This window comes from Diabrotica undecimpunctata, chromosome 4 (genome assembly GCF_040954645.1).
Source record: "Diabrotica undecimpunctata isolate CICGRU chromosome 4, icDiaUnde3, whole genome shotgun sequence".
Taxonomy (NCBI): domain Eukaryota; kingdom Metazoa; phylum Arthropoda; class Insecta; order Coleoptera; family Chrysomelidae; genus Diabrotica; species Diabrotica undecimpunctata.
Window position 1 is genome coordinate 84,394,230 of NC_092806.1, and position 25,720 is coordinate 84,419,949.

At 38.7% G+C, this 25,720-nt stretch overlaps 1 protein-coding gene across 1 annotated transcript in view; it reads left to right on the top strand.

Annotated features, from left to right (window-relative positions):
* LOC140438760 (uncharacterized) overlaps positions 1–25,720 on the top strand; it is a 274,926-nt gene that overhangs the window by 153,018 nt on the left and 96,188 nt on the right. Inside the window, exon 9 of the mRNA XM_072528408.1 lies at positions 7,714–8,102. Coding sequence (XP_072384509.1) covers positions 7,714–8,102 — 389 coding nt within the window. The remainder of the gene's footprint in view (positions 1–7,713; positions 8,103–25,720) is intronic.

Consider the following 25,720-nt stretch of genomic DNA (forward strand, 5'->3'; position numbering starts at 1 on the left):
GCTATTCTGCCACAACATTAACTTTTTAAAAAATGCCTTGCTGTTCTGTCAAATTTTTGACCTCAAGTTTACTGTCTTTTCTCGTTCGGCGTGGTACCTAAATTCCTATCGCATTTCACCGACAGCGACTGAGAAGCTTAAGAGTGGTAACTTCATTATATATATATTTTTTTAAATATCTCTAATTCAATATTAATAATGTTACTTAAAGTTAAGATCAAATTTAAATAATTATATACTGTTGGAAGTGCATCATATGATCTTTTTGGTTCTCTATAAATTAATGTTTTTTACTTAAGTTTTTCACATATTTTTTAAAATTTTTTTTGTATACATATACCATTACCACATGTCTTTTGCTGTGCTAAGTTGAGTTAATTTGTAAACTGTATTCAGTTCAATTAATTGTCTATACAACATAATATTTAATGTCCATTATCATAAGCTTCTTTACACATTTTATATCTTTGACTGCTACATATCTTTTTAAGGTAACTCACTTATAACTTTTCCATGGATGTTTAGTTTTTCATATTGTTCTTTTTAGATGAACTGATGATGCTTCTTGATTAAAAAGCGAAACGTCTTTAATAAATAGATGAAGTAGCCACCTTCTTTGTCTTTTATTTCTCCACTTTGACCGAAAAACCCACCACTCGTCGAGTGATCTTTAGTATATATATATATATATATATATATATATATTGTTACGAACATACTTTTGGCATGGCCCAGGTAACGGTTGCATTGCATCTCTAATACTCTCGAAAGTTCGCGGCGTATCGAGTGCAAGAGAGAATAACCGGTCACGTAGGCGAATTAGAGGTGGGACAACGCCAGAATATTCTCGAAACCAGTAACTGTAGTATATATAGGTAAGAATGTTAGAAGTAGAGTTAGTTGATAAGAGAGTACCGAACTGTAAACTTATAAATAAATATATGTATATAAATTCGAACCGCTCGTTTTATTTAATCACGCTACAGTGGTGTTACGGTGTGAGATTTGCAAATAAATTCAGCAGTGACTTTTGAAAAAGACTTTTGAACTTGAAAAGTATTATTCGTCGGGAACATCCGCGTAGTGATCTTTATATAAAAGAACATTTAAAAAGTACGTGTGTGCCTGACCAAAGATGCTGCTAGTAGAACTTTCAGTAAAACAGTTGCGTGAGCAGCTAGAAGAACGCGATGAAGACTGCAGTGGGTCCAAGAAGACACTCCAAGAACGACTGAAGACTGTTCTCAACAAAAATGGAGAAGACCCAGAGACATTCCAGTTTCAGTCAGCAGACGAAGCCGTTTTAACTAAAATAATTGATGGAAAATTCGAGACTGTTTCCAAAAGATTCGATGAAACGTCTCAAATGATTGAAGTAACTTCGCAAAAAATTGAAGAATCCTCTCGAAAGAATGATGAAAGATTCAATGAAACGTCTCAAATGATTGAAGAATCTTCTCGAAAGAATGATGAAAGATTCAATGAAACGTCTCAAACTATTAAAGAAATAGCTAGACAAAACGACGAGAAATTCGAAAATATGTCTAGAAGATTCGACGAAGTATGTAATCAAAACAATGACAAATTTGAAGAAGTCACAAAAACATTCGATAAAGTAGAAGAGAAGATCAAACAGTTAGAGAGCATGATAACTAATACAAAAGTGCTACCACCAGTTAATACAGTAGCTTTAGATCCGGTAGTAAAAGAAGAATCAGCCAGAGACGAAATGACACATCATATGAGATTCAAATTGCCACCATTTGATGGAAAGTCCTCTTGGTCCATATACCTTAGACAATTTGAAGCTATTGCGACAGCCAATCATTGGACAGAACAAGAAAAAGCTGTTTCCTTGACTGCTGCTTTACGAGGTGATGCTGCAGATATCCTAAGATCGATTCCTAAGGGTCAAGAAAAATGTTACCAGACCTTGTTCACTCGACTAGACAAACGTTACGGAGATGCCCATCTACAACAAGTCTACAAGGCGCAACTAAGAAGTAGAATTCAACGAGCAAGTGAAAATTTACAAGAGTTTGAAGCAGATGTTGCTCGTATAGTGCGGTTGGCTTATCCGGAAGTACCAGACAACATTTTGGAAGAAATTGCTGTAGATACCTTCGTCAATGGGTTAAAAGAAAGTGAATTACAGAAAGCTTTACGACTAGCAAGACCAAAAGTTCTGGATGAAGCGCTCGCTATTGCCTTGGAACATGAAACAGCTAGTCAAACTTCACGGAGCCATCGAGTAAGAACCATCGAAGAAGGCGACGAACCAAACGATGAACGTCTGGAAGAAATGGTACGAAAAGTAGTTCGTAACACGATGCCGAAGAGACGCGAGCCCAGATGTTGGAATTGCGGTGACGTAGGTCATATTCGCCGTAATTGCAAGAAAATGATACAACAGTCGGAAAACTAGAACGGGTCGACAACAAGGGGCAACTGCCGACCTCGAGAAACACAGCCCCCATAGTAACTGTGAACATTACGTCCTCAGGTGGAATTCATAGCTTGTACATAGAGGGTCGTATCAATAATAAATGTAGATCGTTTTTGGTAGATACAGGTGCAACGAGAACTATTGCACGGCCAGAAGTAGTACGAGGCCATCTTAAGTTATTGCCTGCAACAGTAAAGCTTAGAACAGCAACTGGTGAGATAATTAATACATATGGCGAGGCTAATCTGTCAGTATCCATTGGCCAGACCACAGTGAAACATACAGTATTAATTGCAGAGATCTCCGATGAGTTCATATTGGGGATGGATTTACTAAGGAAAGTTGGGGCTGTATTGAATGTCAAAGATGGAGTTCTCGAGATCAGTGGTGAAGAGTTGCCGTTTCATGAAGACCAAGAAGATGTTATCAGCTTAATAACTACTTGTGACGTAACAATACCCGGTAATAGTGAGAAAATTTTGATGACCAGACCTGATGGTTACTGCCGAGAGGGAAGTTTAAGGATGGTCGAAGATGTGAATAATGCCGAGTTCCTAACGGCAAAAGCTTTGGTGAGAATTCGAGATTTCGTTCCTGTAAGAGTTATGAATTTAAAGGGAACTGCTATTAAGTTAAGTAAAAGAACTTTGATTGGACAGTGTGTTTCCGTGGCTTCGATTTGTTCCATGAATACTAATGAGAAACCGTCGAAATCTAAGTATCCAAAGGAGCTTGTCGAAACGATGATTAAAACGTGCCAAGATCTTGATGATGAACGAACTAAAAAAGTGAAGTCTATGCTGATAGAATTTCAAGATGTTTTTGCCATGGATAAGAAGGATAATGGCAAAACAAGCATAGTAAAGCATAAAATTAATACCGGAGACGCTCAGCCAATCAGACAACAACCTAGACGACTTCCATTTGCGAAAGAGATGAAGCCGAAGACATCATCAAAGATATGAACAAACAAGGGGTAATTGAACCATCAAACAGTCCATGGACATCACCAGTAGTCCTAGTAAAGAAGAAAGATGGTTCAACACGTTTTTGTATTGACTACCGACAGCTCAATGCAGTAACTAAAAAAGATAGTTATCCTTTGCCCAGAATAGACGATACTTTGGATACACTTTCTGGTTCTCGTTGGTTCTCCACACTCGATCTGAAAAGTGGATATTGGCAAGTAGACATGGAGCCAGCTGATCGTGAAAAAACCGCATTCTCGATAGGATCAGGGCTTTGGCAGTTCACAGTTATGCCCTTTGGTTTATGTAATGCCCCGGCCACATTTGAAAGATTAATGGATGCAGTTTTAAGAGGTCTAACATGGAAAACATGCCTGGTTTATTTGGATGATGTAATTGTAGTTGGAAGATCCTTCGATGAACATGCCAATAATCTAACAGAAGTCTTTCAACGATTGCGGGCAGCGAATCTGAAGTTGAGTCCGAAGAAATGTCACTTGTTTCGACGAGAAGTGAAGTACTTGGGACATACTGTAGCAAGTAATGGTGTAACAGCTGATCCTGAAAAACTTGCAGCAATTAAGGATTGGCCAGTACCAAGAGATAAACACGAAATTAGAAGTTTTCTTGGCCTATGTACATATTACCGCCGTTTTGTCAAAGGATTTGCCAATATCTCCAAGCCATTAACAAAGTTGACAGAAGAAGGCAAAGAATATACATGGAGCGAAGAGTGTCAAAGAGCTTTTGAACACTTACAAATGGCTCTGATCAGCGCACCGATTTTAAGCTACCCTAGACAGGCAGGAAAATTTGTGTTGGACACCGATGCAAGCAACAGTGCAATAGGAGCTGTTCTTTCCCAAATCCAAGATGGACAGGAGAAAGTCATCGCTTACTTTAGCAAAGTCTTGTCAAAACCAGAAAGAAACTATTGCGTTACCAGAAGAGAATTGCTAGGCGTAGTGAAGGCTTGTGAGCATTTCCATAAATACTTGTATGGCAGAAAGTTTCTTCTTCGCACGGATCACGCTGCTCTAAAATGGCTCCTACAATTTCGTAATCCAGAGGGCCAGATGGCAAGATGGTTAGAACGATTACAAGAATATGATTACGAGATCGAACACAGGGCTGGCAGAGTTCATTCAAATGCTGATGCCCTTTCGAGAAGGCCGTGCAGTGCAAATTGTAATCACTGTCTTAAATTAGAAGAACGACTTTGCCCCGTGAGACGAACCACCGTCATTAATGAGCAATGGCAGCCTCAACAGCTACAAGACGCTCAAGCAGATGATCCATGTATAAAAAGAGTATTGGATTGGATGCGTCGAAGTGAGAGACCTTCTTGGCAAGACATTAGTGCATGTAGTCCAGAAGTCAAGTGTTACTGGAGCCAATGGAATTGCCTAGTGCTGAAAGATGATCTTCTGTATAGAACCTTTGAGAACGATGATGGTACAGAAACTAAGCTTCAGTTGATTGTACCTAAAAGTAAAGTGTCAGAAGTATTGCGTCAGTTGCATGACGGTGCATCAGGTGGACACTTTGGTATCACGAAGACTCTGCAAAAGGTTCGAGAACGGTTCTATTGGGTGAACTGTAAAGATGATGTAAGAAGATGGTGCCGGAAATGTGAACTGTGTGCAACCAGTAATGGTCCAGCTGGTAAAAAGAGGGCACCCATGAGACAGTACAATGTTGGTAGTCCTATGGAAAGAGTAGCAATCGACATTGCAGGTCCACTTCCAGAGACAAATGATGGAAATAAATATATCCTGGTAGCCATGGATTATTTTACGAAATGGACTGAGGCCTATGCGATACCAAATCAAGAAGCTGCTACCGTTGCAGAGGTACTTGTTAAAGAATTCTTCAGCCGATTTGGTGTTCCTTTGGAGATCCACTCCGACCAAGGGCGAAATTTCGAGTCAACCCTTTTCCAAAACGTTTGTAAATTGATTGGTGTCAATAAGACCAGAACGACACCCCTGCATCCTCAATCAGATGGAATGGTCGAGAGAATGAACCGAACAATGGGTAAACACCTGTCCAAAGTTGTATCAGAACATCAAAGAGATTGGGACCAGCACATTCATTTATTCCTAATGGCCTACCGCTCGGCCGTGAATGAAACTACAGGCCAGACTCCAACCTGCCTGATGTTAGGTCGTGAAGTTCGTTTACCCTGCGACCTAGAGTTTGGCTCAAGACCTTCCGAAGAACATGTTGCAAGCGAAGATTATGTCGACCGCCTGAAGTTAAGAATGAACAACATTCATGAACTTGCCCGACAACACATCCAGATAGCCAGTGACAGAATGAAAGATCAATATGATTCTCGATGTAAGAGTGAAAGCTATGAAGTAGGTGATCTTGTTTGGCTTTATAATCCACAACGTCGTCGAGGCTTGTCTCCCAAACTGCAAAGACAATGGGAAGGTCCATATGAAATTAAAAAGAAAATAAATGACGTAATATACCGAATTAAGAAGTTGCCGAAAGGTAAACCAAAAGTAGTTCACATAAATCGTCTTGCACCATATGCTGGCTCAAATGAAACAGAAGAAGCACGAACCCTTCAACATGAGATCAAAGATGACCGGCGACCAAGCTTTAATGAATTTATGTCAAATTACGCAGCGAGAAAGAGTGCTAGATTCGGCGTGACCACAGAAGTTCAGCAGGATCTTTTTAGTGTTCCGCATAACGTCTCTCTAGCCCACTGTGTTGCCCAAGATCTTGAGATGACTAAAGGGATCTCATCCGTATTTTATAAGAAATTCGGTCGTTTGGACGAGTTAAAAAACCAGCAGCCTAAAGTTGGAAGAGTACTGAGATTAGAAGATGGTTCCCGATCTTTGCTGTATATGGTGACCAGGAAGTCTTATACAGACAGGGCAAGCTACGAGGATATATGGCGTGCTCTAACTAATTTGAAGAAAATTGTGTGCAATTACGACATCAAGAATTTGGCCTTACCCAAGATAGGCCATGCACTAGATAATCTGGACTGGAAGATTGTCAGAAGCATGCTTGAAGTGATCTTCCGAGACACCGGCGTACGAATTACTGTGTGTTGCATTAACCCGATGGGATCGTATCCTTCAAAGTCAGTAGACTGTTATTTCTTTCTAAAGGGTTCATGCAGAGCTGGAGAGTCCTGTAGATTCCGCCATGCTGTGCCTACCGGAGTTGCTGATCGGGACGATCAGATTTAAGAGGGGAGCAGTGTTACGAACATACTTTTGGCATGGCCCAGGTAACGGTTGCATTGCATCTCTAATACTCTCGAAAGTTCGCGGCGTATCGAGTGCAAGAGAGAATAACCGGTCACGTAGGCGAATTAGAGGTGGGACAACGCCAGAATATTCTCGAAACCAGTAACTGTAGTATATATAGGTAAGAATGTTAGAAGTAGAGTTAGTTGATAAGAGAGTACCGAACTGTAAACTTATAAATAAATATATGTATATAAATTCGAACCGCTCGTTTTATTTAATCACGCTACAATATATATATATATATATATATATATATATATATATATATATATATATATATATATATATATATATATATATATATATATATATATATATATATATATATATATATATATAAGATAAAAGGTATCGGCATAGCTCGCAAAAAAAATATAATAAAATATATGTATAAGATGGAAGGCAACCGTATATACGTATTTCTGACTATTGGTCGTCTTCAGTACGGTGCAGCGAAGTTAGAAAAGGAGCATATTAACTTGGGAAAGGATCACTAGAGAAGCAATGCGACCAATTTGTGGCAATAATGCTAGAAGACTCTGAGGTTTACAGAGCAACAACTAACACATCCACGGAGGAAGCTAAGCTACCTGGGAAAAGGAATACCAAATTTAGAACGTTTTAAACAACAAAAAAAAGGTTAATGCGAGCATAGCTCGCAACAAAGGAAAAAAATATAAAATATATCATATGTGTTAGTTGTTGCTCTGGAAACCTCAGAGTCTTCTGGCATTATTGCCACAAATTGGTCGCATTGCTCCTGTAGTGATCCTTCCCAAGTTAATATGCTCCTTTTCTAAATTATTTTATTATATATTTTTTCCTTTGTTTAGTGCTATGCCGATACCTTTTACCTTTATTTTACTATAAACTCGCAGTAACATTTTTTTTTTCATTCTGGGATTATTCCCTTTTACAGGGATTACAACCAGAGTTAGCGGATTTTTCTTGCTTAACAAAAATAAATAAAATAATGTTGATTATAATTTCATTATTAACCAATATATCGTTACTTTAGAAGCAGGCGAACTTCCAGAGAACGCTGCTCAACCAGAAATTATCGTTAAAGAATGGATCTATAGCCGTTCGAACCCGTACCAGCATGCCGAAGAGGTGAAAGCCGAACCGCTCCCGTGGGCAGTTCCCACCCTTCAGAGACTCTGGTTTGGTCCCTCCGTGGACGACAAACGACGCAGAATGCGTGCCTTGTTATCTTGCCTTAATTCTGATACGCCACTTATTCTTAATACAGCTTATGTTCCACAGCATATGTTGATCATGGCGTGTGTTTTAAGATATGTCATGTCACAGGAGAAACCCATTATGCGCCGACATGAATTGGATGCATTTTTGTGCCATGCTTTTAATCCGAATCTGATGAATCCTCAATATTTACAGGAGTTAACCGTAAGTATATATTTCACTAACTAATTTTAGTAAACACAGTAGAGAATGGTTTGTTATTTTTAGAATAAAAGAAAACCAACGACCAGTACGACCAGTACTTATGCTCAAAAATTCGAAGGTTTCATATACCATAGTAAAAAATATTTATACCATCGTAATAAATTTGAGACATAATCAATGAATGTCTGGCGAAAAGGTAAATATTAATTTAATGATTACATGTTTAAAGTACACATGCTCCTTTTATAAGCTAGTTCGTCGAAAATATATTTTTTGAATTCTTTGCATGTTTCTTTCAGAAATATAGTAATTGTACTTTCAACGACATAGCGACAGAATCTGGTATATAGATTGATCAAATATTTTAAAATCAACCTTTGAATTTTTGTGCGCCTGTTTTGTAATGGTATTCATTGGTTTTCTTATATTCGTAAAGTAACAAGCAGTTATCAAAAAAAAACTTTTCACTATAAAGTAATATGAGCATCTGCTTTAAATAATTCAAAACAAGAATGGACCCTAACATACGTATTGTTAGTAAGAGCGATGCAGAATCAAATAGTAAGCAATAGTAGTAGAACGTAATCAAACACCCCAACAACAAAAGATTATCAGTAATATCCAGCACTCCTGCAGAACTCTTCAAACACCACAATGATTGTAATGAGAATTACATTTTAGATCTGTTTTGTCGTTTCGATTTTCAAGACGGAAATCATTTTGCCAATTAATAAACATCCACAGGTGAAATATTATCTTTATATGGGATTAAGCCACAATTGATTTTAATGAAAATTACATTTTATAATTGTTATTTGACGCTTTGATTTCCAATTTTCAACTATATAATGATATTAACACATTAAACGCCACGTGAGTTGTATTTAACTCTCACCTTGTTTGACCCATGATTCCACAGACTGTTTGGATTCAACGCTCTGTGAAACGAATTTACTTCAGAGTTTATACGTTATTTATATGCATATACTTTGTACATGAACCCGTAGTTAGATTATTGAAATTAGCTTGCTGTTTTATATGAAAATTATTATCCTAATAACCGTTGAAAATAAGACGCCCAATTTCTAGTGCAATCATTCTTTATTTTGACAAAAATGTAATTTTTTAAGATGTGTATAGTTGTAAACTGTGTATAGTTCTTTGCAAATTAAATTTTCATAGATTTGTATTTTACAAAAAAGCACTCGACACACAAAAAAAGGAGTCACAATTATAACACTTACGCGGAGTCTGCTTAGTGGTCTTAATGGCATATTCTCTTCCGTGTTCTCTTTTCATAATTCCATAGCAAACTGTACACCTTCGTCTTGCTGATTCAGTTTTTTTCAGGCAACAAGTTTTTAACACTTTTTCTTCTTGTCGGTCTTGAGGCATATCTGCTTGAAATTTCAAGTTACTCTTCTCTGAAGGCAGTAATTTGTATGTTATTTTTAGTTATAGCTTTATACAAAATAAATGCATTTGTCATTACTGAGCTAGCTAGTGAGAAGCTCATCCGCTAGTTTACGGTACTATTTAAAGACCTCTTCGTAATTCACTAGAATATGATTTCAGCTAATCTGTAATATCAATAAATTCTTTACAATTATTATAATTGGTAACTGCTTGCGGTTTTTCTACTAGCGTGTTATTTTTACCCTGAACCTCCACTTTGTTATCTGTGTGTACTGTTCTAAGGATCAAGACACCTCTTTTATCGTTCCACTTCAGGACAACTACTCCAGTGTCACGATACACAAATTCCGGTATCCTACTCAAGGAATAGAAATGTGTACTCCGACGCGCATGACGTCACCTGCGAAGCAACAGTACAGGGTACTACGGTGATCGAGGTGTAGGATTCCCTGTCCCGGTAGATGTATTTGTTCATCGTGCGGTAGATGAATTGTTTTTACAAATTAATCACCCCTGTGATAAGTCTTTAACTATTTTTGATTTTGCAGATCCTTCACATTTGTTTAAACTTGTCCGAAACCTTGTAATTGATCATGGTTTTATTATTGACATTAAAATAATCAACAAGGATTACTTGTGATGGGTAGCTCTTTCGGGGCGACAGACTCAGTAAAACACAGGTTTGAAATAAAAATAAATCTATTAATTTAGTATATCTACAATAAATAAAAATAAAAAGGAATTCTACGTTGTATACTTATACAATGAATAAAACTAAAACGAATTCTAAAAGAAATTAATTAGTACTAATAAGAAACGAAATGGGGGAAATCGATCGCGCGCAGATTTATACTCGCTTTCGCTTCAATTCAGCGAAAGCTCCGAATACGCTCGCAAACAAAATATTTAGCTGTGCAGACCCATGGCAATGTTCAATACACAATACCGACTGGTTCCGCTTGGCTAAGGACAGAGTATGATCCTCAATACGGAAATCTCTCTGTCCCGGTTGGTTCTGTGCAGATCCACGGTAATGCTCAATACGCAATACCGATGGGTTCCGCTTGGTTAGGGACAGAGTATGATCCTCAATACGGAACTCTCTCTGTCCAGAATGGCTCGCAGGTTCACTACACCGGCGAGTCAGGGAGCCTAGAGCGCTAGCTACAAGACTGTCTAATTTCGCTATTCACACGTCTTAAATAGCCGTTCTGAATCCCCCTTCGCCGTCACGTTGTAGAAGTGGATGCGCAAATATTGACACTCCCACGGTTCGAACTGTTAAACGATCAGAGCATCGTTACACCCCCTTCTCTTTGAAAAAAAAAAAACAGTAATACCTTTTTTTTCCATGTGCACTTTCGCTAGTTCTCTTAACGCTTCTAACTTGTTTAAGTTTTCTGCATAACCCTGTATATCTTGTCCATTTGTCGCCTCTGTTGTGTCTAATTCCCTTCCGAAATTTAGAAGCGCTGGTGGAAATCCTGTTGAATCGTGTCTTGACGAATTTATGGCGTAGCAGAATTCTGGTATGAATTTGTCCCAGTCTTTATGGTTATCCTCCACGTAAGTAGCTATCATCGTTTTCAGTACTTTGTTCATTCGTTCTACTGGATTGCATTGAGGTGAGTACGGCGGTGTTAGAATGTGATTTATGTTATAGGACTTTAGGAACGCCTTAAAATTTCCGCTTGTGAATTGCGCGCCGTTGTCCGAGATGATTTTCTTCGGGGTACCGAATTGCATGACTACTTTTGATCGTAGAGTGTCGATGATTGAGTTCGTAGATGCTGCTCTTATTGGCTGGGCGACGACCCATTTGGTAAACCGGTCTTGCACGACTATTAAGAAAATGTTTCCTTTTGCAGATCTTGGGAATGGTCCCATTAAATCAACTGAGACAGTATGCCAAGGCTTTTCTATAGTGGACGGTTGCATTTTCCCGGCTGGTTGCATTTGAGACGGTTTATATTGGAGGCACTTCGTACAGGCTCTAACGTAGTCTGCAATTTGTTTAAACATCTTAGGCCAATAGTACTTTTGCGCTATTCGGCAAATTGTTTTTGCAATTCCTAAGTGGCCTGCTGTGGTCGAGTCATGATTTTCCTCCAAAATATCTTTCCTTTTATACCTTGGTACGCATAATTTCCATGGGTTATTAAACTCTGGGTCGGCTAAATTACGGCTGCTCCAAACGTGTTTATATAATTTCCCGTTTGATATTTGTAAATCCGGGAAATCGTCTGGGTTCTGGAGTACATTCCTATATAAATTATCGTACCAACTGCATGATTCCAGTTCTGATGCTAATAATTCCGACTCTGGTTCTTCGCTCTGGTTTTCTTGTGGTTGTCGTGACAAAGCATCTGCTACCTTGTTGAGGACTCCCTTTCTATATATTACCTCGAAATCGTACTGTCGCAGTTCTAAACTCCACCTGGCTAACCGACCTGACGGGTTTTTAAGGTTCTTCAGCCATTTAAGGGACTGATGGTCTGATATGACCTTAAAATTGTATCCTTCTATATACGGCCTCATTTGCTTTATCCCGTACACGATGGATAGACATTCTTTTTCCGTTGTGGAATATTTTGTCTCGGCTGGTGTGAGGGTTCGACTAGCATATGCAATTACTTTATCCTGGCCGTCGTATTTCTGTGTTAGTGCAACTCCAAGTCCACAGTTCGACGCATCTGTTTGCAGGTAAAATGTTTTCGAAAAATCGGGGCATGCTAATACTGGGGCCGATGTAAGTTTTGACTTTAACTCTTCAAACGCGTTTTCCTGCTTATCGGTCCATTTCCATCTTATCTTCTTCTTCAGAAGCATGTTTAGCGGTCCTGCTATTGTCGAATAGTTCTCTATGAATCGGCGGTACCATGATGTTATTCCTAGGAACCGGCGGAGTTGACGCACATTTCTCGGTGCTGTAAGTCCGGTTATAGCGTTGGTTTTCTCCGGGTCAGTTTTTATTTCTTCTGCTCCAACCACATGTCCTAAGTATCTGAGTTCTGACTGGCAAAACGTGCATTTCTCGAAGTTCAGCTGTAATCTGGCTTCTTTCAGTCTTCGGAAAACTTCATGTAGGTGATTTAAATGTTCTTGGAGCGTTTTAGATATTACTACGATATCATCCAAGTAGGCAAACGCGAATTCCATATCGGGAGGTATTACCTTATCCAGTAGGCGTTGGAAAGTGGCTCCTGCGGAATGCAGTCCGAATGGCGTGGTTTTGAACTGAAAATGGCCTTTTCCGGGTACGCTGAATGCTGTCACTGGGCGGCTTGTTTCTTCTAGGGGTATTTGAAAATATCCCTGTTTCAAATCGAGGGTCGATATAAAATTTGCTTCCTTAAGTCTATCCAGAATTTCCGATATTCTGGGTAACGGATATGCGTCCTTATCTGATAGTTCGTTGACTTTTCTAAAGTCCATGCAAAATCTGTACGAGTTATCCTTTTTCCTAACTAGTACAATCGGTGAACTCGAACCACTTGTGGAGGGTTCGATAATTCCTTCTTTTAACATATTGTCCACTTCTTGGTTGATGATCTGTAGCATTGCGGGATTGTGCCGCCTATAAGGCTGCTTGACTGGATCGCACTTTTTCTTCAATTTTATTTCGTGTCTTATTAAGTTGGTGGGTCCTGTTATGCTCTCAAACTCCCTTAGTTCTTTTCTTAGGAACCTTTCTAACTCCGTATTTTGAGTGAAGTCTTTTAAAGTGTTACATGTCTCTTCTTGATGTTGTATGTATTGTTTGGTCGTATGTTTATCGAATTTAAGTTCGATAGAATGGTTCCTGAGGAATTCCACTCCTATTAATGCATCTTCCGTCACCCCTGGCATTACTATGAATGTTTGTCGGGTTTGTAACTTATCGATCTCGCATTCAATTGTCAACTTCTGGTTAAGCTCCATTGACGCTCCATTTGCTAGTCTTGTTCTCCCGCTGTAGCTATCTAGAGAGTCCTTGTATATCTGAGCTATTCTATCCCCGACGTAATTTTTAGTAGTTCCTGTGTCGATGAGCGCTCTGTATGTTCTTTGCCCTATTTTTAGTGATGCGAACAGTCGAATGTCATTGCTTGCTGGCTGTGTAACGGCGAAAACGAATGGAGTCGAATCTTGTTTTACAGACTGGGACGACTCCTTGTTTCTCCAGTCTGTAATTCGTTTCCCTGACGCCTGAAACACCAGTCGCTGCTGTAAACCCCTTCTCTGCCGCAACGCGAACAAAACTTTTTCCATGGATTTTTGCAGTTTTTACGGCTGTGACCTGGCATCTTGCATCTAAAGCATGCCGTTTTCGCATCGTACTCTGCTTGGTCCATGCGTCTCCAGTTTCCACGGCAAATCTGATTTGCTCGGGTCTTTTCGTCTTCTAGAGCTTCGTATTCTTGGGCTAAATCCTGTAATTCGGCTAAGTTTCCGAAATCCCGGCGGCGAGCATAAAGCTTATGTTCTGGTAACAAATTTTTGTATATCCTTTCGAGTTCTTGGTTTTTGGAAAAAGAGCCTTCTCGTCTGATTAATGTTTGAATCTCCGTGATATATCTATCTACTGGTTCGTTCTGTCTCTGTTTTCTGTTTCGGATTTCCTCTTCTAGTTGTAGCAAATATCCCCTGGGATAGAAAGCTTTTTTAAAATCTTCGCTGAAATCTGTCCATGACTTCCAATTTTTGTTATTGTTTCTGTACCATAACAAAGCGTGGTCTCCTAATAATTCTGGTAATGCTCTTAGTAGATCTTGTTTATCGATCTCGTAGGCCAAGCTTAATTCGTCTATCCTCTCTAAGAATTCTATTGCATCCGAATGTTTCTTGTCGAAGTGTCCGAAGTGTGTGTTCCACTTTCGTACTTGATTTAGCAATTCTGGTTGCCCCATTTGTTTCGTTATTGTTAATTCCTGTAATTGTCTTCGGATGCCCGAAATATCCTGGGTCAGTGTGTCGGATTCTGTTCCCTTGGACGTTTTTGCTTTTGGGATTGTTCCTGTTGCTTCTTCGCGATTTTTAAAATAGGTTCTGAGTCGTGCTCTCAATTCGTCGACGGTTCCCTTGGGATCTAAGCCGTATTTTTCGGCCTCGCTCTGCAATTCCTCTTTGCAAAGTCGGTTTATCCACGATGTACCTGTTACTGAGTCTGTGTCTTTATCTGTCGGCATGTTATTAATTTTGCTCGGGCGCCAGTTTGTGATGGGTAGCTCTTTCGGGGCGACAGACTCAGTAAAACACAGGTTTGAAATAAAAATAAATCTATTAATTTAGTATATCTACAATAAATAAAAATAAAAAGGAATTCTACGTTGTATACTTATACAATGAATAAAACTAAAACGAATTCTAAAAGAAATTAATTAGTACTAATAAGAAACGAAATGGGGGAAATCGATCGCGCGCAGATTTATACTCGCTTTCGCTTCAATTCAGCGAAAGCTCCGAATACGCTCGCAAACAAAATATTTAGCTGTGCAGACCCATGGCAATGTTCAATACACAATACCGACGGGTTCCGCTTGGCTAAGGACAGAGTATGATCCTCAATACGGAAATCTCTCTGTCCCGGTTGGTTCTGTGCAGATCCACGGTAATGCTCAATACGCAATACCGATGGGTTCCGCTTGGTTAGGGACAGAGTATGATCCTCAATACGGAACTCTCTCTGTCCAGAATGGCTCGCAGGTTCACTACACCGGCGAGTCAGGGAGCCTAGAGCGCTAGCTACAAGACTATCTAATTTCGCTATTCACACGCCTTAAATAGCCGTTCTGAATCCCCCTTCGCCGTCACGTTGTAGAAGTGGATGCGCAAATATTGACACTCCCACGGTTCGAACTGTTAAACGATCAGAGCATCGGGGACGTAGAATTCGTTTTAGTTTTATTCATTGTATAAGTATCATCATCATCATAAGTGGCTCGACAATCCGTTGTGGATCTTGGCCTGCTCACAAAGAAGTCGCCACTCCTGTCGATTCCTGGCAACTTCCCTCCATCTTCTAACCCCTAGAATCTGTAGGTCTTCTTCCACATCATCAATCCATCTCATTCGTGGTCGTCCTCTGCTTCTTGTGCCCTCTGGTTGTGAAAATGTTAATCTCTTCGTGTATTCGTGTATTGTATAAGTATACAACGTAGAATTCCTTTTTATTTTTATTTATTGTAGATATACTAAATTAATAGATTTATTTTTATTTCAAACCTGTGTTTTACTGAGTCTTGTAATGTGAACAGCAAGGAAATAAAGAAGGAAAAATTAAGGGACAATTAGCCTAGTAAAGAGTAATAATTATTTAAGAAATTATTATATATTCCAAATTAATAAAGAATAAATTCGACACAGTTTAACGTATACATTTCAAATTAAAAACAAAATAATTGACCCAGTTTAACACAAGCCTGAATGTTTAAAAATTACGACACTTAGACCTTGTTGGAAATTAATACAAGGTAAGAATTGTTAAACAAGTGAGAAGAATTGTGATGAGTAAGAAGTTTTTACATAGCGTGATCCAGTTAACACATGGAATACGTGACATAAAGAATCTAAGGTAGAAGTTGGCGATACATAAAAACAGGCAGAAGTTGGTCGGCGGACAGTAGTAGCGCGGCGCCTGAGGCCCCCACGCGACAGCGGAGTTAGTGGGAAGTTTTCACGCAGCAGCTCCACGCCGTGGTGTGGAGATCGGAAGGTACGCAGACCGTGGACGCGTTAATTAACTCGACGGGGTAGTGTGACGTATATAGTGTCGGCAACTGGAGAGTCGAAGGTACGAAATCTCAAATCCCGGTAGACTGGAGGCGTATTCCCTAGCTAGAGCCTAGATACGCAGAGGTAACTAAGATCTCTATATACTAACCCCAGGTATATCTAATAATACGGAAATTGTCTGATCTTTAATTCCTTGCTGATTTCTTCTCGTCTCCCTTCGCGCCTGAGCGAACATTTTTGTCATAACTGATATTTGTAATGTACGGTCTAGTTAATACATTGTAAATTCGAGATTTGTTTTGTTATTCCTAGCCGTTACAGGTCGAGACTAGAAGAGATACGCATTTCGCTATGCAGTGCTCCGGCTTCTAACGTAAGCCCATAGCCTCTCACTCTTTACAGGACCTGAGACCGAGAAGTCCTTGATCCCCTTCCTTCCCAACCGATTTTTCTACCCTCTTGTAAATCCGCGAGGGCGAAACCAGTCAGTTCAGACTAGTGGAGCCAGTAAGCCTTGCCCCGCTCGCAGGGATAAGTATCCCCTAAGGATTGTAGAGGCACTGCTAAGGAGATTGAACGGACGTCTTCTACAGTCTGTCGCCCCGAAAGAGCTACCCATCACAAACTGGCGCTACTAAATAATCAACTTCAAAATTGACAATTGCGCATACATTGACACTACTCTCATTGATCATCTCTGTTTAAAAGGCTCTATGAGGCAAAGAGTGAGACCTACAGTTCAATTATTGTCAAATTGTGTGGCAAAAGCTATTAGTTATGCTGGGGAAAATGGACCTATGCCAAAAGATAGTTACTGAAAAAAAACTGCTGTAATTGTTCAGCTATTTAATGATTGGTTTGATCTATTAAATTCTCCACATATGGATTTAGATAAGCAGTCACGTTTACTGGATGAAATGTCAGAAATGGTCAATTCAATTCGGGTTGGTAAACATAAAGGACTTCTTCCATTTCAAAAAGGCATATTGCTTACTAACAGATCTCTGAAAGTTTCTTACCTACAAGCAAAATACAACGTTGACTATATTTTAACTTCGAGGTTGAGTCAAGACGTGCTAGAGAACTTTTTTCCTATATTCGAGAAATGGGTGGTGCAAATGATCATCCTCCGCCAATAGATTTTAAATATGAGGTGGTATATTTTAGGTAGTAACTCATTCATTTAAAGCAAATGTTTAATATTTAACCATTCTACATAGTTTGTTCAAAATACACGATGTTGGAAATATTCCATTAATGAATCGGACCAACGAAATATGTATGCAATAGAATTAATTTTTATGCTTATTAATTGAAAAGACATTATTATATTCCTATATAAATATGAATATACACGCTGTAGCGAACGTCGAAAAAAGTTTTTTTATTTTTCAATAATCAGAAAATCTATATCCAAGAAAAAATAAAAACATTGTAAACTACACATCTTATAATATAAAGTGCCAAATATGCATGCTTATATATATTTAATTGCCTATATATTTGATATTAACTGACTAACAGGGCAAGGGTTAGTGTTCTAATAGAAACTTTGCTTCGCACGTGACGTCACACAGTGCGAGAGAGATAGAGCTAGCATGCGCAACAGCATACCGGTATTTGTGTATCGTACTCCAGTGTTACTTTCTCGTGCAATAACTTCATTTCGTTTTAACTTTGCTTTCACAACATCGAGTTTAATTTTCTATTGAATCTAAGCGTACCTATCAAATGTGTTGATCTATCTAAAAGCTGGTGAGCTAAGTCGACACTTGTATAAAATTGTCTGTGTATAGTATTCTACCCGAATCCAAGAGTACATCCATCAATGACATAACAACTGAAGACGTACTTGCTCTGTAATGTCTTTTCCACAGTAAATTTTCAGGTTGAAGGTGTAGCCATTTTTTTTTTCGGAATATTAGCTGTTCGAAATCGATCCAACAAACGATTGATTAGAGGTTGAATTTTGAAAAGTCGATCACCTCTTGGGCACTCAATATTGTTAGAAAATGCCACGTGCGTAATATTAGTTCGAAACGATTTCTTGACATATATTTTGTAATATTATTGGCATACAGGAGGTCCTTGGACCAATGATCTGAAAGTTGTTTTTTGTTCAAACCCATCATACCCAAAAAAAAAAAAATTCAAATTCTTGCTTCGTTAGGTGTTTCCACCTTTTTAATCTTAAATGCTGAGAAATATTTTTGTTTGAAATGATCTGTTTAGCATATCTGTTCGTTTCAATTACAATAAAGTCCTAATATCATTTTTTGTTACAAAAAATTTAAAGAAATCATAGGGTTCCTTTTTGCGCTAATAATAATGCGGCGTCAGTTGAAATACCAGAATTTAGTGCATTGAAATCAAATACCTTTACAGTTTCTCCCGTTACAGCAGTCCATGTAAGCAAAAATTCAGCAGCAGTAACTGGAAGTTCAGTGTCGTTGTGATCTGTGTCTTAAGCGTCCAAAACATCGGTTGAAAGTTGTTCTACACCTTTATCTTCAAATGCTTTACAACTATGTTGAAACACTACACTATCTATAATTTCTACTACGTGGCTTGTAGATTCTTCTGCATTTTTTCGTTTTAACTTTTTTGCAATCGGTCTTTCTTTTTCACAATCTTCCTAGTCTGACGAAGCCGAAATATAATTGTCTTCAGAATTGTCACTTTCGAAGGCATCACCTACTTCTTCATCACTGCTATCATTGTATATTCTTTGCAAATACTATGATTGTTTTTCGAAAGTATTAAATTTCTTCGCCATACTAACAGATAAAAAGGTCAATACATTACAGATTCGAGGAACAGTTTGACCGTAACGATATCTTTATACAAAATAAATGAAAAGCTGTTACTGTAATTAATCAATCAAATAAAAAATCATCCGCAACGCACATATTGGCTTAGCGCTCCGTGAGTTAAATACGATTCAAAACCGTAAATGAAGAAAAAAACATTTTTTTAACAGTTAATTTTAAATTATCATTATTATAGTGCATCTTAGCAAACTTAGACATCTTATATTTCTCAGGTACCAAATTTGTTTTTTAACATGTAGAGCCTTATTTTTTACTTAAGATGGTATGTCACAATGTTAAAATTTATATACTTTTTAGGTACAGTTATCGTCACTGTTTCAAAACAAATCTTCAACTTATGATAATGTATGTGAACTGTAAACTTTTTATTTTAATGATATCTAGTTAAAATTTCCAAAAAAAGCAGTAAATTTAAGAAGAACTTATTTGGTAACCTGTCTAAAATTTGGTATTGTGTAATAATTTTTGAACTTAGGTACAAAATAACTACGATAAATGATTAGCTATCCAACAAGCTTTATTTTAAGCGAAAGTTCATTATCCATACTGCCGTAATTTTTAAATTAACTACGTAAGATAAAATTACAATTAAAATCTGCAAACTAGTGATTTTGTTGATATTACAGTAACAAGTTATCATTTTGGTAGTGAGAAATTAGTTCGGCTGTCACTTAATACATGGGAAAACAAGTTTACGTGTCATTTAATAGAAGGCAGCAGTGATGTATTAAATGGCGAGAGATGCGCGTTTGCCGAATTTAAGAAAAATCTGCAAAACATTGAAAACGTGTTTTGTGATTATGCAGTAACCCATGGAAATACGAATCACGTGGTTTTGTTTATCAAAGCGGCCCTTCCCAGTAAACATTTTGGCTTCGTTTGACCTTTAACCAAGATTGTATAACGTCTCAGTGTCTTAACAATGACAGATTACATAAGCTCTAGCATGTCACGTGCAGCCCATCTAAAAAAAATTCCAGTTTTATACACTTTCTGACAAATTTAATTTTTATAGACAAAACAATATTATGAAATCCTCGATTAATTTTTGTCAGTACATTTAAATATTTGCGTAAGTAAAAAAATTATTGAAATTTACTTGTGACTGTTTGACTGTATGGCTGTTTCTCAACTGACTTACATATATATTTTAGATTTCTTAGAAATACTGTTCTTATAAATAAATACTCTAATAGCACACGAACGTCCAGTGGACGTCCATAGTACGTCCTTCGCGGACTTTAAGGACGTCCCTCGAACGTCCGCTTTGGTCCCAAGAACGTCCTTTTAAAGTCATATATTGGTCCGAATGTCACTGTGTCAAACGTCCATTTAACGTCCTACGCGGACGTTCGTGGGATGTACAGGGACGTTATCTGGACCTTAATCAGACGTCTGGTGGACTTACTTGAGGGACTTTTCAGATATCGCTCGGACGTCTATTTTATCGCTGAGAATGTACATTAGACGTCTAACGCCATCGCATCATATGAAGTACTAAAAGTGGCGTCATCGAGTTCATATTAAGAATGTATTTTGGGAAATAAAAAATAAATTTTTAAAGGAATTTACAGTTATTATTAAATATTACATTAGATATTATACATTTATTTATTTCCATAAATAAATAAATCCTGTATCACAATTATACAACAAAGCAACATTATAGAAATAGACAATATTTAAAATTACAGATAAAAATAAAATATACATGAATAAAATAAATAACTAGACATTTATATAGACAAAGTATCATTTTGCATTTTGTGTTTCAGTATTTCAAACACTACCTAAAGCTATTGATACATACGTTAAACAAATCTATCTCATGAGGTAATAATAATGATAAGTAGATAGATAGGGTTCCTTCTGGAGCGGAAGTGACGTCACACGTCGATCGTCAAACGTACGTATCCTCATGGGTCAAGGCCACGCCCCCTCGTGACGTAGGAACGTGCCTAGGGTCTCGAGGCCACGCCCCTCGACCAATGGTGACGTAGGAACGTACCTCGTGTCTCTAGACCACGCCCCTCGGCCAATGGTGGCGTAGGAACGTCCCCCCATGTCTTGCTGACCAATGGTGGACGTCCTCGTGACGTCGGAACGTGTCGTCGACCAATGGCAGCATAGCAGCGTCAGTGGTGGGAATAGCAACACCCCCAGCGACCAATGACAGCTCAGAATTTGAATAAACATCATAGAAATGGCGGTATAGCGATGAGGGACCAATGGTGACATAGTAACGCCCTCCTCGTGACGTCGGAACGTGCCGTCGACCAATGACAGCATAGCAGCGTCAGTAGTGGGAATATCAGGCCAATGGTGGCATAGTAACGCCCTCCTCGTGACGTCGGAACGTGTCGTCGACCAATGACAGCATAGCAGCGTCAGTGGTGGGAATAGCAGGCCAATGGTGGCATAGTAACGCCCTCCTCGTGACGTCGGAACGTGTCGTTGACCAATGACAGCATAGCAGCGTCAGTGGTGGGAATAGCAGGCCAATGGTGGCATAGGAACGTCCCCCAATGTCTTGCTGACCAATGGAGGACGTCCTCGTGACGTCGGAACGTGTCGTCAACCAATGACAGCATAGCAGCGTCAGTGTTGGGAATAGCAGGCCAATGGTGGCATAGGAACGTCCCCCCATGTCTTGCTGACCAATGGTGGACGTCCTCGTGACGTCGGAACGTGTCGTCGACCAATGGCAGCATAGCAGCGTCAGTGGTGGGAATAGCAACACCCCCAGCGACCAATCACAGCTCAGAATTTGAATAAACATCATAGAAATGGCGGTATAGCGATGAGGGACCAATGGTGACATAGTAACTCCCTCCTCGTGACGTCGGAACGTGCCGTCGACCAATGACAGCATAGCAGCGTCAGTAGTGGGAATATCAGGCCAATGGTGGCATAGTAACGCCCTCCTCGTGACGTCGGAACGTGTCGTCGACCAATGACAGCATAGCAGCGTCAGGGGTGGGAATAGCAGGCCAATGGTGGCATAGTAACGCCCTCCTCGTGACGTCGGAACGTGTCGTTGACCAATGACAGCATAGCAGCGTCAGTGGTGGGAATAGCAGGCCAATGGTGGCATAGGAACGTCCCCCAATGTCTTGCTGACCAATGGAGGACGTCCTCGTGACGTCGGAACGTGTCGTCAACCAATGACAGCATAGCAGCGTCAGTGTTGGGAATAGCAGGCCAATGGTGGCATAGGAACGTCCCCCAATGTCTTGCTGACCAATGGTGGACGTCCTCGTGACGTCGGAACGTGTCGTTGACCAATGGCAGCATAGCAGCGTCAGTGGTGGGAATAGCAACACCCCCAGCGACCAATGACAGCTTAGAATTTGAATAAACAACATAGAAATGGCGGTATAGCGATGAGGGACCAATGGTGACATAGTAACACCCTCCTCGTGACGTTAGAACGTTTTCCTCGACCAATGATGCCACAGAAACGTGTCCTCGACCAATGGCGGACATCCTCGTGACGTTGGAGGCCAATGGTGTGCATCAACGGCCAATGAGAAAGACGTGCATCGACTAATGGTGGAGTCGTACCACAATATTAACGAAAAGACGCCCCCAGTCCCCCTCATTCCCCGAAAAGACGCCCCCAGTCCCCCCATTCCTCCCGAAAAGACGCCCCCCCCCAATAATAACGAAGCTACACGTCCAACGTAACCAATGAGAACGATGTTCAATCGCTGGTCGGTGACTGCGTTCTATGAATTGACAAAGAGAAGAAGACGAATGACAGACAAAGAGAGCAATTTTTCCTCGTATTTTTTTGTAATTAAAACCTACAACCATTAGCGTAAAACTTCTAAATTTTTTCAATTTATATTTTACGAGTTACCTCGTATATATTTTATCGATTACCATAATAACAAAAATTCGTTTATTTTTCAATTTATACTTTACATGATCAGTTGAAATCTTTATAAAATAGATCTTGCTACTGAGAATAATGACATCATCGGATACGCCGGCTATTAAAAATGTCTCACGCGATCACGATATATAGCCGGAAACACGTGCACATTCCAATTCCATTATTTAATGTGAGATAAAATATATTCGCATGGAGGCAGGAAGCAGGTGCACAATCCGGTCTAGTTAATAATTAAGCCCGGCATGTGATGCATAAATGAATAGTCTTACGAAATATTGCGCAACATAGTTTTAGCGTGGGAGAGGCAGGTGTGGAGAGGTAAGAAGATATAATTAAACGTGTTCATGTTCACAGCGTTATTTCGTAAAACGTAGTCATTACAACATGAACAGTGTGGAAGTAAGAGCCAAAAGTGAAATGATGCTGCTTAATACTTTGTATAATTTTGAGCATTTAAAAGTATTAGTTGGATTAAGTTCAGCTCGATCATTTGGGCCGGGTGTTAAATTAAGCAGCGAGAATAATGAGATATCGTTCGGTATATGTGATTGGATCCAATTCATCGATGAACTTAATCGTAAATATAATCAGTTTTTCCTGATGCCTCTGCAATGCTATTGTGAAGATGAACCTCCAGAATGTTGTGAATTGTTAGCAATTGAAACTCAAGCGACAGATCAACTTAAATGGCTCAATGTTAAGAAACTTGGTGTTACTTTGCAGATATTTGAAAAAGATGTTAAAAATCTTATTGAAGGAAATGAAAAGTTAATTTTACCACGCATTCGTTTTCTCGAAGGACTGAGATTTTTAGATTACTATTGTAATGCGTTAAAAATTGCTACTTCATTCAAAAACGATTTACAACCAATAGACATTTTATATTCATTTTGTGAGGCTTCTTGTGATACTAGTATTGTAAGTTTAGCATTAAGGGAATATTTGTATTATTATAAGGAAGATACAATTAGTGAATTAAATAACAGTATTTTTGAATAAAGGATTAAAACATTCATTTCTATTTATTATACCAGGGTAGTGGGGGTGATTAAGAATATTATTTATATTGGCTTTTGGAGCGAAAGACATTTATTTCATCGATGACTTCCATACGGTGTAGATTAGAAGAGTTGTACGAAAAAATACAAAAGTTAAAAGCCGATATACAGTGGTACGAAGATAGAACTGCAATTGAAAAACGATTTGCAGAGTTTAATTTGTCAGAAAGAAAGTTACCAAAAACAACACAATACCCGTTAAAAAGAATTCAACCGACAAGATGCCTCCACTAACAACCTCATTCATCATCCTTACAGCTATTGTTAACAATGTCCTTTATACAAACGTTCCAAACAACGTTAAGAACCAGGCGATATGTTTTAATAATGAAAAAACTGATTGTAATCGACCGAACTGGACTCTAATGGATCATGAAGTGGTGAATTATGGACAGCTTCCAGTATTTTTCAAAGCGATACCAAAATCAGGAGGAGCATTCTATAAGATCAAGCTAATATCCCCAAATAACACCGAAAGTGATTCAAAATGGTACAAAACTAATAATGATGACATCGATCAATATGGTTTATCGATTATACTCTTAAGTATTATATTCGTAATAAATGCCTTTATAGCGATTAATATCATTAAAAAATTTCTTGTAAATCGTAAATGCGAATAATCTTGCATTAAAATAAATATGTAAAACTGTTAAAATAAAACTAAAATAAAACTTTTAATCTTTTATTAAAAAAAAATCCAATTTATATAGGTAATATTTTGTTACACAGCCATTGACGGAGGTGATCCACATTTATCGAGGAGCAGGAAAATAGTCCAGTAGCGTGGCAGTTGTATTCATGTGGAGCAAAGCCTCCAGTGGAGTATGGAGAATCATCAAACTTGCAAACATCAATAATTATGGGACAGACGTCAAGCATATAACATTTGTATCTTAAAAATTCTGCTTGTTGTTCTCCGCCAACGTAGATGTAGTCAGCTGCATACAACAACTTAGATTCCAGTATTTTATTTATTTTTGAATATTTAACATCTCCATTAGAATACCGAAGACCATGCACGTTTTTCTCCAAGTACACAGCAGTCTTCTTATCTTGATTACTTAATGTAGCAAACGGTTGTGGAGGTTTAAATATATAATGGCAATGTTTAAAGCCAATTTCAATGCTGAGTTCTTTGGGAACAAACCACCCCTGTACGGTGAATCCTTGAATGTCAACTAATGCGATCCTCATGATGGCTGACAGTATACTGAATTGGATATGATTGAATAAGTCAAGTTAAATGATATTTTTGATAACTTCAGTTAGAGGAAAGTATTCGAGTAGACTGTCGTGGACAATTAAACAGTACGCTCGAGTGCCTGCAGGAAAACCTTCATCTGCTTCGATTTCCAACTTAATATCAACGGTTCCCGATCTAAATGACGTATCATCCTGTTTGGAGCAGTCGAAAGTAAACAAAGCATATTTTTTAAAAGCATTATAATCCTAGATTGGATGTTTTGTTGACGAATGAGTATAACTGGGAAAGAATTGGGTATAGTTGTAGTGAGTGAGCTATAGCATAATCATTTTTCGCAAAATCCAATTGCATTCTCTCGTTAGGCCAATATTCACCATTAATAACCACTCGTACGCTGGACACCTTAATGTTATCGAATAACGTTGAATTGGCGTGAATGTCATCTCGTTTAGAAGTTGGAAAAGCTACAATGACATAGCGTGGACGTTCAACAG